This window comes from Dermacentor silvarum, chromosome 1 (assembly GCF_013339745.2).
Source record: "Dermacentor silvarum isolate Dsil-2018 chromosome 1, BIME_Dsil_1.4, whole genome shotgun sequence".
NCBI lineage: Eukaryota > Metazoa > Arthropoda > Arachnida > Ixodida > Ixodidae > Dermacentor > Dermacentor silvarum.
In genome coordinates this window covers 50,630,981-50,647,280 of record NC_051154.1, presented here as the reverse complement: position 1 = coordinate 50,647,280, position 16,300 = coordinate 50,630,981, and the positions used below count along the sequence as shown (strand labels likewise).

The 16,300-nt window shown below is 52.0% G+C and overlaps 1 protein-coding gene across 1 annotated transcript; it reads right to left on the bottom strand.

The window, feature by feature from the left end:
- Positions 1–358: 358 nt before the first annotated feature.
- On the bottom strand, positions 359–14,571 carry LOC119462626 (uncharacterized). The gene is given in 4 exon segments (XM_037723957.2): positions 359–2,663; positions 6,150–6,416; positions 13,556–13,733; positions 13,735–14,571. Coding segments are annotated over 4 exon segments (2,997 nt in total). The 5' UTR covers positions 14,467–14,571; the 3' UTR covers positions 359–843.
- Positions 14,572–16,300: the final 1,729 nt, after the last annotated feature.

Genomic DNA, 16,300 nt, shown 5'->3' with positions numbered 1-16,300 from the left:
CACCTGCAGTTGATCCCCAATCTGCCGTCGTCCTTTACACATGTGCTCTATAGTCGTCTTCCGCGTGGTCACTTAGCACCATACGCGGTTTCTGCTGCTGAGCAGGATGTCGCGGGCTTGATCCCAGGCTCGCCGGCCGCATTTTGACGGAGGGCGGATTGGCAAAACGCTGTACCGATCACTGGGCAAGAGCGCCCTTGATGAATAATATTAAACTTCGGACACTAATCTGATAGACCTCCCTGCCTTTCCCGTTTGTGCTTTCTCTAAGCGAATTATCGTCATCCGCCCCCCCCCCCCCCTTTTTTTTTTCGAACAACGTCATGAAATATCTTAAATGGTTCGCTGTTTTAGGGAAAAAAAAAACACACACATACTTTATTACTATCAACTGCGTGCGTACGCGCTGGTCAGTCACATGGGAATGAAAGATATACAGGTCAATGTAGAGCAATTACTCGGCATTTGTCCATGAAATAGTCTCTGGCATTAACACCTTCGTAGACCCGCATTGTCCAAAGTATTTCCCTTGCAGACCCGCAGCCAGCTCACTCACAGGAAACGTCCACTTGCTAGGCGCGCACGTGCGACGTCGCAGGGTTTCGGCCGAGTGTGCGCGTAGTTGGGCCTCCGTGACCACTCGGACCTCCGTCGTGGCCGAGCCTGCGAGCGCGCACAGGGTCACTGAACTCGGCCGCTTATCCGCCACGGTGCTGGGCTGACTGCCGCTCCCGTTTATGCCCTTCGAGACTGCGTGATTCGCACCGGGTTCATTGTTTTTCTGCGGCGTGTACGCTGGCGAATCGTTCCATTGTCTCGGAGCAAACGTCTCGACGAGGTGGCCTAGACGTGCTCGATGAAGACTTCGCAGTCGCTGGCGGTGCCCGGCCGACTGCTGGAAGACCTGACGCTGGCACCGGGCGCGGGACCGAAGAGCGACGCCGAGTCGGTCTTTGTTCGCGGGAGGGTTTGGCTCGTCTTGGTCTCCCCCTCCTCTCGGGAGCTCTTGCCGAACGTGCGGAAGCTGAGCCTCTGGCTCGACCTGCCTATTGTGTCCCTCCGAGGCGTGGTCGACGACCTTGGGATGGGTGGCGGCGTTTTTTCTCTCTCCTTTTTCTTCACGGAGGGACTGTATCTGCTCTGGAAGAAGTTGTTCGCCTTGGCACGCCGCTTCCGCGATGACGACCGCAGGCAACTCTTGGGCAGTGTCTTGGAGCCGCACGAGTACACCTGCACTTTTTTCCCGTCGAGGTACTGGATGCAGTTCGAGTTGAGGTAGCCCTGTCCCAAGGCGAACGCTGCAGTGGGCGTCATGTAAGCGCCTTCTTCGTTGGTCGAGTGGCTCTTCGTCAACGACAAGTAGTTGGCGTCTTGCGTCGTTGTCTGTTTTGGCTGTAAATAGGGTACAGAATTGGCGAAGTGCTCCGATTTAACGCGTCGCGGTGGCTTGCGTGTTATGGTCAGGTCCTCCCACGGTGAGTATTGCAAATTGACGGACTTCTGTGTCGAGGACGGCGGCGGAGGAGGAGGGGGCGGTGGTGGTGGCGGCGGTGGTGGGAGCGGGGAGCGTGGTGGCGGCGGTGTGTGTGGCGCTTCCGGCAAACTCCTGGGCCTTGACCGGATGGTACTGTTGCAAGTTTGGCGGCGGGAATCGACCATGGGCTCCGTGTCTTCGTAAGCGGAGTTGTGCACTGGCACTAGCAACTTTACAGAGTTGTCGCTGCTGTGGTACGAGTTGTCCTTTTCTGGAGTACCACGGTTTGCGGCGTCAGCAGGCTTCAGCTTGTTTTTCACTTTCCGGAAGCAGTTTCCGAAAGTCTTTCGCGGAAAGCAGCAGCAGATAAGAGCCACCACAACGGCTGTGGTGGTGGTCGATACTGTGGTTACAACCGCAATGGTTTTAATTGGAATAGCTTCGTTGGCGGACTTGGTGGTTGTTTCCTTGCAGGTCATTGTAAGCTGACCGTCGTCTGACTTCGCTACTGATAATAGGTGGCTAGGGACCTGCTTTGTGTAGCCGGGCACTTGATCCATATTGTCTTCGAGCACGGAATCCATTGCTATCAGGCATATGTCGTACGCTGTGGAGGGATCTAGGTCGGCAACCGTGTATGAATAAGTGCTGTTGTATTTGCCGTCGCCGTTGCTGTCGGATATTTGTATTTCCGTGAAGTTGTGGCTTCCGAACTTCCTGACTAGGATGACCCACTCGCGTGGCAAAACTTGTTCTTCAGTCACCTTGGCGAGCACGGAGCGCTTTGAAAGCCCTTGCAGCGCGGACACTCTCCAGCGCACAGTGACCGACCTAACGGAAGACCTCATGGCGAGCAGTATGGTACGCGCTTTCTTGTGGTGCGGCAGCGGTGATGTGACCTGCAGGTTGACAGTGACTACTGACGTGGTCAGCTTGGTCGCGGGCTGCGCGTGGCGCCTGGTGCGCCCGGTGTGGCACTTCTTGGGGTCCATGAGGTACGGCACTAACGGCGGCTGCTGCTGGATGCCGACGCACACGACGTACGCCGTGTCCGGCTGCAGGCCGCTGATGATGTCCGTGAAGATGGCCTCGTCGCCCGTCGTGTGCGTGCCCTCCCGGCCTCGAGGATGGGCGGTCATCATGTATGGGCTGCTGCTCTCCTTTCGGTACAGCAACGTCCAGCGCAGACCTGCGCCAGCAAATGCAGACGGGTGTCACACACTTCTGCTGAGAGAAATAACTGTCTCACAGATTAAACGCTGATCCAGCCGAAATAGCAAAACTATGACTTTCTGATAATAAGGGATGCTAGCAGTATCTTTAATTGTTAGTTTTCGTGGTCCAGACAGCTTCAGTAAAAAGCAATAGACGATCTACGTTTAAATCTTATATGAGTTGAGGTAAACAGTGTGCGTTCATCTCTAGCGAACATTATATATCTGACAAAAAAACCGGACATTGCATAGTTAGGACGCCTTGTGCTTTAGTCTCGCCTTTCGTCTACTGAGCTGTTTCGGCTGTGAAATGTTGGCGTATCGGGCTTGTGGTTTCTCAGTTTATGCGAGCAGTATCACGCAACGAAAACCTCCAGCGACGCGCATTCTATACTCGAAACGTTTTTGGCGAACCCCACGTCTAGAAGTTGCGATGGAAGGCGGTGAACTTCCTGGAGAAAATTGCCTGCCCGTTAGTGGTTTCAATAGGCACTCGATTGGGCCTTTGAAAGGATTGCGTGATCACAATTTCCCGTGTGCCGTTCGAATCGCTTTAGACGCGTGTGATTGATCGTCATTCTTGCGTTTGCTGAGGTGTTACGCGTGCCATTGTCCCGTGTTCAACTAACTTCGTGCTTGTCGGAAGTCGCTGTTTCTTCTGACGTGTAATAGCGACACTTGATCGAAGCGCGTCTTTACTGCTGGAAAGTGGAGTAGTCGGCGATTATTTAGTTTAAGAAAAATCGTATACGTCATACACTGAGCGCATCACCATTGCTACCCTTGCGATGTCGCGGGCCGAGGAGAAGCGAGTATACCTATGTACGCTAAGAGCATTACTGGTTTCTTTTTGCGCGCATGGCGCCGCCTAGACGCGAAGTTTCAAAGTTGAGAGGAGCGAAGTTCTTTTATTGCTTATAACAGCATTGCGGACATTTCTTCCTCTCCTGAGAATGCAGTGTATAGTCTGGTCTTCAGTCGCCGTGCTCCGTGAACGTAGACCTTTCACTTGCACGCTCAATCTCCAAGCTGATCGCGTTTGCGCGAGAAGCGCACAGTGTTGCTATAGGGATGCGTGAATACGGAATCAGATTCCTGACCTTCCTCCTCCGCCTGAAGCCACTGCGCCTTGTGGGGGCCCTTAATAATCAAGTGGTCATGCCTCTGTGGCGCACTTGATTGATCGGCAGAGCCTCTTCACATAAGGGACGCGCGCACGGAGAGCGTTTTGCCGCGGGGATGACAAAAACCTCGCCCCCCTCGAGTCTTGGTAGGGCCGTGTCCGCCCGCCCGCTAATGAGAGCGCCGGCGCGCCCTTGGCCCAGGGGTGGGGAGCGGGTGCGCAGCGTTCTACATTGTCTCGGCCCACTTAGCATGCTGGCGACTGCGAGGGGCCGCTGGGCGGCGGCGCGTAATTGCCACGGCTCCTCTTCGCGCCGCACGCTGTGAGAAGACGAGAGCCGCCGCCGCTGATAATCTGCCCGGAGTCGTACTAACTGCTCCCAAAGATTCTCTGCGACGCATGGTGGCTCGAACTGCGGTGCCGCATCGTGGCCCTCCCTGCCTGGTATTGGGTGGCCACCGTTGTAGATAGCCACAGTCCCGCACTTGCTTCGTCCATGCTCGAGCGTCTGGTCTTTTCGCCCTGCCGCCTGTATAGTCTACGAGGTTTAGCGCTTTGTTATTGCGATAGCAATTATATGGACACTTCTACCGGATTCTACTCTGCCAACAACCGCGCTCGTCGCTCGCACCGTCTCTTATCTCCACACGGCTCTGACCTTTATGCGCTGTGCATTCGCCGCTCAGTTTCCGTTGAAGCGATAGACCGTGCGTACTAACTTCGCCCGCTGCGGCTTATATGCGCTTGCTGCCAGCGTTTTGACAGTCGTTGTCTGCAGTCATTCAGTGTGATCTATTCATGTTTGTTTGTGCGCGCTCACACCACGCTTGTTCAATCAGTTAGTAACAGTCGGGCCACATTTTCCAACGCACGCTACACATGCAATGCTGCCCGGATCGGCAGTGCAGCGCTACAGGTGTGTCCCTTCGCACGCGCTGCCCACGGGAAGCGCTTCTCATCAACACCACCGTTTCACACGCGCCTTCTCGTGGTCATCGAGTCTCTCTTCAAGTCGGTCTACTTACGCCGCAGCACACCTGCTTACTTAATCAGCTCATGTTTACTACAATTCATATTGCTACCAAAGCCGCTCACCTTACTTCGTATGACATTGCTGTGTTGCTATCGCATTCATTGCTTCGCCCTTAGGGCGAAACTGTGACATTTTTTCTTTTCCCGCCTCTCACGGCAGACGATGGAGTGTGTCTGTCGGCGCTGAGGAGACAAGCATGATACTTTCGTCGTCGATGCTGTGTACTCGACAGCTTGCGTAAAAAGTAAACACGCCGCGAAACGGAGTGACGGGTCATGCTATGGCGCTGTTAATCATTTTGACGAAATTACGACCCGAACATAAACGTTTGTAACGTGACACGTCTTACAATTATCAACATGATAGTGGCGTTTACCCGCTCCCGAAACAACGTTCGTTTCTTTCTTACCTGTATTTAGTTGATTGTGGTGTCTACTATAAGGTGAACTGCCTGCACGTTGTTTGTAGCTGCTGGCGCCCACCGTGGGCAAAGTGTGGGCCCAATTTGTCCCAAGTGGTCATGACTTAATAGCTCACCGGTACAATTCGTAAATTGAAATATATGGGCCGTAAAGTAATTAGATTAAAAGTTAATTAGCGAAATTGTAAGTTAGTCGATTATGAATTTCGATTTCCCGTAGAAATAATGTTAAAATTCTAGGGTTTTACGTGCCAAAACCACGATTTGGTTATGAGGCATGCCGTAGTGACGGACTCCGGATTGATTTTGACCGTTCTTTAACGCGCACCCAATGCACTGCAAATAATGTCCGCCTTTCCGAGTAAGCCAGCTCAAGAAGTATAATTGTGCCACGTGCCACAGGCGATGTTTTCAAAATTCTCTTACGGATTAAAAGACAGCACGCGAGCGTATAACGTCGTTTGTATTTTTTTTTTTTTTTTTTTTTGCCGCACGGTAACGGCATGCATGATTTTGTTGCACCGGAGCCACGTGGAACATCCGGAAGTGGAACTAGTGTTCATGGACCGCGTTCTGTAGAATCCTCACAGCCATGTGTGCCTTGGTCGCAGCGTCAAACGCATTTCATTTCGCGACCCTGATAAGTTTAGAGGCCATTCCCTAGCGTATGCATGCATTGCGGTTCCGAATAAACGCACTTGGTAGTCAGCGCCTAGTCCTGTCCTCTCCTGCTTGCCCCGTTTGTCGCGCTGTATTTCCGTCGTGATGTCAGTCCTGTGATCGACTTGGAAACCTCGGAAGCTGTTCTCGAAGAACACGAGCTTGTGCCGGTGTTAAACTATATACCGTGATCGCGAAACGGGGCTTCCTCTCGTCGCGCTTACCTTTGTTGGCGACGCTCCAGGTGACGGTGAGGCTGGTCTCTAGGCTGGTGAGCGCCAGCAGCGCGTGCTCGCTGAATCCCCGCAGGCGGTACCCGTAGAGGCGCGTCAGGTTGCCGTGCCAGCAGAGTGCCTCGGGTGTGATGGAGCTCAGCGAGCGGCCCCGGTATCCCTCGGGGCTGGCGCACGGCGGCAGCCGTACGCGAGGCGCCGGCCCAGAGTGCAGCTCTCGCAGCCACAGTGCCCCGCAGTCGCACCGCATCGGGTTGCCTGCGGTACGAGCAGATGCGCCACGTCCTGATCTGATCTGAACCGCCGGTTCTGGAATTTGGCAGCATAATTGGCTGCAGGAATGCGCTGCGTTAACTACGTCTTCCACTTTGCGTATATGTTGATTGTTTCACGACGCACTTTATTCTTCTCGAAAGGATCCCGGCTTCTTCCGCAAACGATTGACAGGGATGAGTCGGTCAGTACTAACGACAATGTTAATTACATAGTCGTTACTTGTTTCTAAAGCGAAGGCCTGATTGTGAACGTGAGTCTGCGTTCTCCACAGTTCGCGGAAATGAAGGAAAGGCGCGAAAAAAAAAGGGGGGGGGGGAAGGAAAGCGAAGAGAATACAGTTCGCCATCTAAGAAGGTTGAGGATCGCTTTCGAAAAAGAAGTAGGAAACTATATACAGTGAAACAGCTCATAATAAACGCAAAGGAAGGGCAGACGAGATGTTATCTTCGCCGAATTATGTTACGCGAATAGGTCTTCACCGCGAATACGAGGCGCATGCTTTTCCACAACACACAGATGCAACTGCCGCGGCACCCTGACAGACTGCGAAAAACTAACGAGCACAGTATGCGTGGCCTATCTCTGCAAGCAAAAGGTAACTGCGAAGCCAGTGTCGACGTTCGATGTAGCCAATGTCTTCAACGACGGCGTACAGCAAACGAAGTTGATGCCTAGCCACTTGCTCTCTGCGTTTCTTTTTTTCCTGTGCACGCGCCAGGTGCGGACGCTTGTCCCGGAGGGCGCAGCTGCATGCGCTTTTTTGACAGGGATACACCGCTTTGAGGGAATTGCTCATTTCCCAATGACGCGAACATGACCATGAGCTTTCCCGGTCGCATGATGTAACCATCACCCAGATTTCCCCCTAGGTAGGATGTTTCGGCGTGCTTTATATAAGTTGACCAAATTGTCAAAAGTTTACTAAATCTTGTTCATTTTCGCGAGTGAAGTAAGGTTACTCCAGTGCGCACACGCCTGCACATTTTTCTGACTGCAGAACAAGGGCAAAGGATATACGTACTGGACATTACTCAGGCTGCTTATAAACGATATCGGACCATAGAGCTGTGGTTAAGCAACAGCTGGGCAGCTGAGGGCGGGAGCAAAAGCGAGATAAGCAAAGAATGCTTCCAAGGCGGAAAGCCAGAGGGATGCAAAAGGCAAAGAAAACTGATGCTTGCCGCGGCTGTCTCGGAGTGGGCGCATTCAGGGCGTGCTCGGCCCGCGTGTTTGCTTCTTCGTTGTTGAGGCGAAAGAAAGCAAAGGCACGCACCCGGTCCTTTGTAATGTAGCGTGTAGTTTGTCGCGCAAACCGGTTGCGGAGACAAAAAGAAGAAAAAAAAGAACGAAACAAAGGGCCGCCTGGTGCTGCTCTTATGGCAGCGCAGCAGCAGGGGAAAAGCAGGTTAAAGTAGTTGCGCAATGTCCGCGTCCGACTAAAGCGTGCGCCCTCTGGGACGACGGCTCTTGTTTCCCCGTCTTCTTTTCGCGAGGGTTTCAGGACAAACGTGCCTTCCGTGACTGGCACCTAGCTTCCGAAGACGAATTGGCGCCTTCAGACGAGCCGTCTCGGGAAGATTCGTGCACTGCGATCGGACACGGTCTGTCTAGGTTTGCGCTCGGCGACATGCGAACCGCTGACTGTGTTGCGGGGCCACGAAGGTCGACGAGACCAGTGTCCATTCTGCTATAAAAACATGTCCATTCGCATCATTATTCCCAAGCTGTGGGGTGTCCTGGAATCGATAACAAGTGCACGTGTGCTGATGAACAGTTGAGGTTCTTTAGCCCTTAATTGGCACTTAATGTGTTGAGGTTTAGGAAACACAGATAGTAACAAAATCAGCGATCGCAATAAAAGGTCACGCGCAAGCTCTGCCGCCCGTAAAATAATGACAACTTTGAGCCCTTACGTTGCGGACGCTTGCAACCGCTTGGGCGGCGTTTTATACATCCAAGTCTGCCACGTGTTTGAAGGGAAGGTGTAGCTCGGGAGCTCCTATTTAATTAAATCAATGGGAATGGATAAATCACTTTCTCTTGGCAACCACTGCCGCGCTTTTGATTAGGTTTGTTGCATTTAAAAGAAATTAAAAATCTAGTGACTGTAGGAAGTTGATTCTTTATTTAGGCCGTCACTTCTTTTAGAAGTAGTGTTGAATATAGCAAATTTGTCAAAATATCAGTGATTTACTTTACAAACCTGGAACTCAGCAATGAAAAACGATATCACAATTCTGTAAGCTGCACCTAATAATACACCAAAAGCGGACAAAATTGACATATAATACACCGCTTGAAATTTGTGAGTAGTACTTATGCAAAACCCTTGTAAACATTTTAACAAATTAACGTAAGCTGTAAATTCATATATCGAATGCGTCCGCTTTAGACGCTCTAACGGATGCAGTTTACATAGTTGCGATATCTATTTGGCGCAGGGTTTCTGGATAGGTAAACTTTTTTTTAACACTGATTTTCGGCAATCTTTGTAAAAATTGTAGGCCCTAAATCAACATTTTGCTTCCTACAGTCACTAGAATTCAACTTTCTCTCTCAATTGCAAGAAACTTCATTCAAATTGGTCCCGCAGTTGTCTCATAAAACCGTTTCTGCGTTTTACATGTATTTAAATAAAGGAAATACGCGCGTGTCAAATAATTGCTTAGATCAACAATGAACAGTGAACATTTTTACGGCTGCACGGAAATGGGGGACTTCAGATTTGAGCGTTGCGGAGCGTCGGTAAAGACTCTCCATCCAAGTGTGTGTGTGTGTGTGTGTGTGTGTGTGTGTGTGTGTGTGTGTGTGTGTGTGTGTGTGTGTGTGTGTGTGTGTGTGTAAGCGATGGTCCAAGTGTGTTGCATTAAGGACAATATCACTTCCAACCAACTCTGCGTTACGCAGTGTGCTGCACTACCTGATTGCAACTCTTTTTTTCTCATTGTAATGCTGTTTTCACAGAGTAGATATTTAACCTGATAAGTGATAATTATGACAAGTAATTAAAGTCAACTGGAAAAGCGAACAGATTGTCGCATTTTCACGTAGTTTCAGTAATGAGTTGGAACACTTCTTTCTGGGGCACTTGCGTGGGGAAGGCAATACCACCAACTATCTTCGGATGCTGGATTCTTGTTTCTCTTTGCAGCTGGGTTTGTCTCTTCGAAACATTCGCACGCTTTCCAACGACCCAGCGGTTGATTAGTTTGGTTGCACTGTCAGCTGCGCAATTTCAAATTTGGGCTCGTAGGGGCTCAGCAGCGTGTGCTCCTCGCTCGCTGTCGGGTAGAGAACGAATAGTAAATCAATAAATAATAAAAAAAATTGTGTGTGTTGTAGGGGGGGGGGGGGGGGGGTTCTTTCTTATTCCCAGTGGTGGCGCTTTTTTTGGCTCCCTGAAGATGGCGGAGGAGGTGTGGGAGGGTCGGGTCACATTTTCGGCGCGCGACGGCGGCTGCGCGAATGTGTGTGCCGACGTAATAGCACTCGCTCACGTTCTGCCGCCACCGTCGCGCGTTCTTTGTGTTCGTGACACGTTTTGCCTGAGGGAGGCTGTCGTTTTTGGCCGCGGCGTTTTCGTCTCGCCTGTGCGAAGCGTCGGCGATGCCCCTGGCCTGCTTCTCGCCGCCGCTCCCGCGCAGCCTTTCCCTGGGCCCGGCCGGCGCCTTCCCCGCTCTGCGGACAGGAGTGGCCGCCGCCGCCGCTAGCATTGCGCGCTGTTGCGTGCAGCAATTGGAGACGCGGTTGTTATAGGGGCCGTTGCGGCCGACGTATACTTTGGTCCTTTCGCCGGCGTTGCGGAGAAAATCAGCATATCGGGCGCTTCATGCGGGTGCTGGCAATTTTCGTTCGATGTGCTCGACTCGCCGCAGTGCCGGCGGTGGCAAGTCGCCATTGGGCGGCGCCCCTTGTCTGTCTGCTGGAGCACAGAGGCCGCCCTTGTTGCGACTGGATGTTCTTGGAGCCGGATAGCCCGAAGCGGGTCACTTTTGCTTTTTCCGTCTCGCGGCAAAGCGAACAAAGCGCGGGATGCGTTCTTTGAGCACAGCGACCCGCCGCTGTGAGCGCGTGTGCGCCGCCGAGTCGCGCTCGCCCCGCGCCAGAGAATGCACTGTTGCGTAACCGGTACGCGCGGATTGCCGCGCAGTATCGAATATGTTTGCTTTATTTTTGCCACCCGAGTGACTATAATAGACTCGTGGTCGAATCGTGAACGGTGACGGCAGGCCCACAAATCGTCGAGTGAAGAGCGGTGTATGTCAGCTGAATGGAACATCATCTCCGAGATGTCGTAATGCGATAATACGAAAGTTCCCATCTCGCTTGATATTGATATCTTCGCTGTTTAGCCGTAACCTTCGCGAGTAATTTCGAGCGCCGCTTCGCTGGCTGTTGTCTGCCGCCACAGGTAATGATATCTCTGGGAACTGGAGCGCAGGCAAGCGGCAAGGCAGTATACTGCTGCAGGCGCCTTCCTGCTGAGTTGCGTCGATCCCGGGAGACGCTGCATGGCGCCCAGCCGGATGCTTTCGCGCATTCGCCGAGTGTGGGCTCCTCCCCTCCTCTCTGAAGCGGCCCCATCACGTTCAGCCCTTCGATGTGCGCGCAATTCGTTAGCGCATGCAGATATCCCGAGCGGCAGTTGCTTTTGATGCCGGCCTGTCTGCGACGCCGTGCGGCTCATCGCGCCCGGGGCAAGGGTCCTTCCTCGCTGTCAAGCTTTCTGAGCTCGAGGCGTCCGTGGTACAAAGGCAGCTGGCCCGCGGGTGAAGGCTGAGGCCTCCCGTGTAGCTAACCGCGCGCTTTGTGTGCAGCCGCCGGTTCATTTCCCGTCGCAGGGGTATCTTCTGCAGGGCGGCTTCCTCTCGGCCGACCTCTGCTGTCTCCGCCAGGGCTGATGGAAAGCCCGACGAGCCCACATCGCGCTGCCTAATGGGCTTCCCGACCGCGTGCCTCGAGCTTTAAAGGAGAATCGCAACGATGCCAAGGTTCTTAATAATAGCGCTCTTGCAAGCACCTCTCCTAGACGTTATTTTTCTTCTTTTTTTGCTCGTTTACGATTCGGATGGAACGCCGTATGGCACGTTTTGTTTAGCAGAACCTTCGCATCGCGCGTTCTACTCACGTTTTTTGTTCACAGATCCTGCGCGCCTTATTTACGGCTGATGACAGCGCCTCATCTTTTGGGCATCATGCAAAAGTATCGTGTTATGTCTTGTGCAGTTTTCTACATCTGTTCCCTTGTTATTCTTGTATTCCCTTGTGCCACGGCGGCCGCATTATCGATGGGGGCGAAATGCAGAAAACACCCGTGTATCTAGATTTAGGTGCACGTTAACGAACCCCAGGGGGTCCAAATTAATCCGGAGCCCCACTACGGCGTGCCTCATAATCATATGGTGGTTTTTGTATATCATATTTGTATATTTCTTACCGACATATTTAAATCTGTGCTTAGCGTACTTTTTTTTTGTATTGCTTGTTTCCATGTCTTTCTAATTAGTTGTATGCCAACTGCTTAAGACTCACCTGCCCTGTAATCAACCGATGTTTCACTGACAATTTTCACTTTCGGGTTTCCTCCTGTAACACTGATATGCTAAGACACTTATGCATTGACGTGACAATAAACTTCAACTGAACTTCGATGTTTGCACCAAGCTCGCAATTTGCCATAATTTTAGGATAGAAAACGTTGCATACCCGCATTCATGAATTCGTGTAGGGGAAGGCGGGGCAAAGCGCCACGCTTCTGAGGCTAGCGCCACACAACTCCGCGTGGATCAAGGCGGTTAATTTTATGCTTTATCATAAGGTCTCCTCGTATGTCTGATTTTACTTGACATTACGACTAACGGTCAAGAAAAGAAAGAAAAAAGAAATGACGCAGAGAACTGGATATGTCTGGTTGGCTCTGGCTCCTGTAACAAGACTGCGCCGGCGCCTGTCGTGGGGGCACTTGGTACAGAGGGATTGTTTGAATGAATGCCCGCAGGGCTAATTACGTGCGTTCTTTGTGCAATGATTGAAAACAATGTTCAGCAAATAGTCGCTTTTACCGCATGCACTGAGTTCGATTTCTGACTTATTAATTTTTATTAGTGTCTCGAAGTTCTTCTTTACGTAGGTATTCATGCTTTTTTTAAATGCTCGTTGAGACGGCAAGGAACTTCTAGTTTTGTTTTTTTTCGCTGTTACTAGGTTGCAGTAAAAAGTGGCGTTAATTTGCATATTTCTGTCGTTTTTTGCTCACGTTTCCCCTATTGCTTCCTTTCTGCACTTCGGGTTTTGGACGAATGCGTTCATAATTGTAGCTAATCGTTGACTTGACGCCATCTGATGTAATGTAGCTATGTAGCTGAACTTCGTCTCAGCGCTGTGGTAGCAGTATAGCGTACCCAGGATCTCTGCCAGGGGGGGGGGTTGACAGTTTGCCAATACCATCTAAATAGCACTAATTTCAATTTCTTCACGGGAAATTGTCAAAAAATGCGCTTTTTGTGAGTGTGCAGACGATTGCGCGTCTTATATCTTAGTTGCAGTACTGAAATGCGCAAGGAAAGAAAAGGTGTTAAACAAAAGAGTTAAAACAGTAAGTCGGCCTGAGGGGGGGGGGGGGGGTTACAACCCCCGAACAGCCCCCCCCCCCCGGTCGGTGCGCCACTGTGTGGTAGAATTGTGTCTCTTTCGGTTCTTACGAAACCGTGAAAAATTCCAGAGGCGATCAGCATATGCTGCGCTAATGAGAGATAGAAAAATGGAGCATCTGAAATTTGACGTTGGTGATGTAAAGGGCCGAGCTCAATGTTGTGGGCACCTTCCCACCGACGTTTTCGAAATGCTTAAATTGTGAAATTGCACACAGTACTTCACTGTGCAAGCAACTATATACATTGAGTCATATTGTCGAGGCCGCACACTCGATCGCATTATGCATCGCAAACTATAGCTATAACACGCCGCACGTTCAATCATGAAATATTTGAGCTAATTTGCAGCTTCCAAATTCCGAAATCTTTCCTGGGCGAGTGTGCGTGGGAGGAATTAACACTCCTGGGTAATTTCAACACGCAGTGATCTGAAATTATAGTGAAACGTGGTAGTCCAGTAGCTCATACCTGACAGGTCCACGTTGCTTTCTGCCGGCGGGATGCTGTAGAAAGGCACCACTTCGAGTTGGTTGTTGCGGACGCTGAAGTCGGTCAGGTTTGGCATGAGCGCGGCGCCGAAGTTTGGCAGCGTAGTGAGCGCGTTGTCGCTCAAGTCGAGCTCCCGGAGCCGCTCGAACACGTCCTCGGTGCAGCTGCTCGGGCACGGTGGCCAGTCGGTTCGCGCCGAGCAGCAGCCGCTCCAGGCTGCCGGCCAGCGGCGCCACGTCGAAGTCCTGCGCCGTCAGGTTTTCGGCCAGCTTCATGGACAGCTCGGCGTGGTCGCCCTCCGCCGCTCGGGCTCCCGTCACGAACTGCGGGTCCACGCCGAGCAGGTTCCCCGAGAGGTCGAGCACGCGAAGTGCGCGCAAGCGCGAGAACACGGGGCCCTGCCGAAGCACCGCGATAGAGTTCCGGGACAAGTTGAGCACCTCGAGGCTGCGGAGAGTGCCAAGCGCGTACGGCACGGAGTACAGCGAGTTCTCGGACAGGTCGAGCGTGGTGAGCCGCTGCTCGAGGCCGGCGAACGCGTCCGGGAAGACGTGCTGCGTGTGGCATCGCACCAGGCGCAGCGTGTGCAGCGAGCGGTTGAACTGTCCGAGGAAGAATGGCAGCTGCGGCAGCTGGCTGTCCCAGATGGCCAGGCTGCGCGGCTGCAGCGTCTGGTTCAGGAAAGTGCCGAAGATTCGCAGCGACGTGAGCACCTTGTCGAGGGTGGTGTTCGAGCACAGGAGCGCCTGCTGACCGTGGTCGTAGCTGCAGCCGAGCGCCGGGAGCTCGGCCAGTTGCGTCCGGCCGCTGGGCGCCGCCACCAGCAGCAGCAGCAGCAGCAGTAGCAGCGAGTGGACGAAGCCGTTGCCGCGCGGCCACCGAGTCTCCATGCTGACTTCAGCCCGCAGCCGCCGGAATCACGGCTCTCCGCGGCCCGTCTCAGGGCCACCATTTTAGCCGATTCTGCGCGCATCGAGAAAATAAAAACGCGCACGTTAGCGACTCATGCCGGTATTGTCTGGCGGTTGCCACCACTATCTAATGTTCACTATCTAATGTTGCTGGTTCGCCCCTAATCCCTCTTCCCGCCAATCACACACGCACACAGTGTTTCGAGCGGCCAGTCGCGCGGCAATTTTGCTTGTACACTCGGAAAAACACTTATATAGCACGTATTGAGCAACATCCGGCGGTTTTGTTGATCTACAATTTTCTCGTTGACCTTTTTCATCTAATTATGATATATGAGTTGATTAATTAGACTAATTACGTAATTAGGCGGAACTGCAAAAAAATAATCTGAATATATATCCATGCGACGGCAAACAACATTACTTTGCTTATATATGTCCAGCTACGTGGCATTTGCATATTTTTAAATCTTGGTGCATGATAGTTGGGACGCCCAGTATATCGGGGATGGGCGCTCGGGCCAACTTCGCGATCATAAGACACTGATGCTGGTGAATACGGTGGCTTGGTTTCCGCGTTCTTTATTATTATTATTATTTTTTTTCTTGTGGAAAAGCTACACTTTGTATTTCAAGAGATTCTGCGTCCGCGGTCGCGCTGTCGTATTCTCGCGGTGCTCGTATAGCGCTGCCGGCCAACTCGTTATGCGAAGCAAGTTCCCACAGCGGGGCCTTGTGGATGCAAGCGCGGGTGCCGCATTTGACCAGAATAGGGCTGGGGGGGGTTTCAGCTTCCTGTTCCACTGTCCTCCTCCTCCTCCGGGCTGTGCTGCTCGCTCGGCACAGGGCACCCCGCGCGCATCTCGACCGACACGTGGAGCTGCATACGCGATGTCTACGCCGACCAAGCTTTGAATGAATCGTGAGCTGAAAGTGAGCGCCGGCGTCTGCACTTGCACACAATGGTAGCGAGCGTGTGTATACCTGCATGCGACCGGAGGGCGTTGCGGCATCTTATCTGCGGATCGCGCGCGCTCCTCATGGTCTGCATTTCGAACCACGTTCGTGTTTTCTATAGATAGCCTTGCCCTCGTGCACACGTGGACTTTTGAACGTATTTACAACATAATACAACTGGAGATAACCCTCGCTCTATTGTTGCGTCTATAGAGCAGGTTTACTTTCTTTTGACGAACGGAATTTATAAATTTAAGACATGTTCAACGTGTATGCGCAAACAAAACTAGTGGTGTGTATGTGACTTTGCAGGATGTTCTGCTTGTAGAGGTATCACTTTCGTAGGAGTATAAATACACATAGACGGAAGCAGGCGCACACTTTCCCACCATGTGCATTGCGCAATGACTGGGTAGGCATTAATGCGAGTTCATCATATATCCGCGCTCTCTTCAGTTTCTGCGCACCTAGTGGAAACGAGGGAAATTGCTCAGAAATGGTTAAAATTGCTTGAGCAAGAGATTTTTCTGGTAACTTGACAAAAGTACACTATATACACTCTAAGAAGTATTCCGGGGAAAACGGGAGTAACTGCACAGTTAAGGCCGTTTCACATGGTGCGATTTTGCACTGCGATTATCGCACCGGAAGTGCGATTTCCGTCGCATGCGACGAAAATCGCAGTCGCAGGGCCGATTCTGCGATTTTCGGCTGCGACCAACCGGTTGGTCGCAGCGTCGCAGCAATCGCTGCGATTTTTCCGTCGAAATTGCGCCGAGAGGTATTTCGCGGTCTGTTTTGGAAAATGGCGGCGGTCGCTCAACGCAACGTTTATAGATACATTTTGTCTATAAAT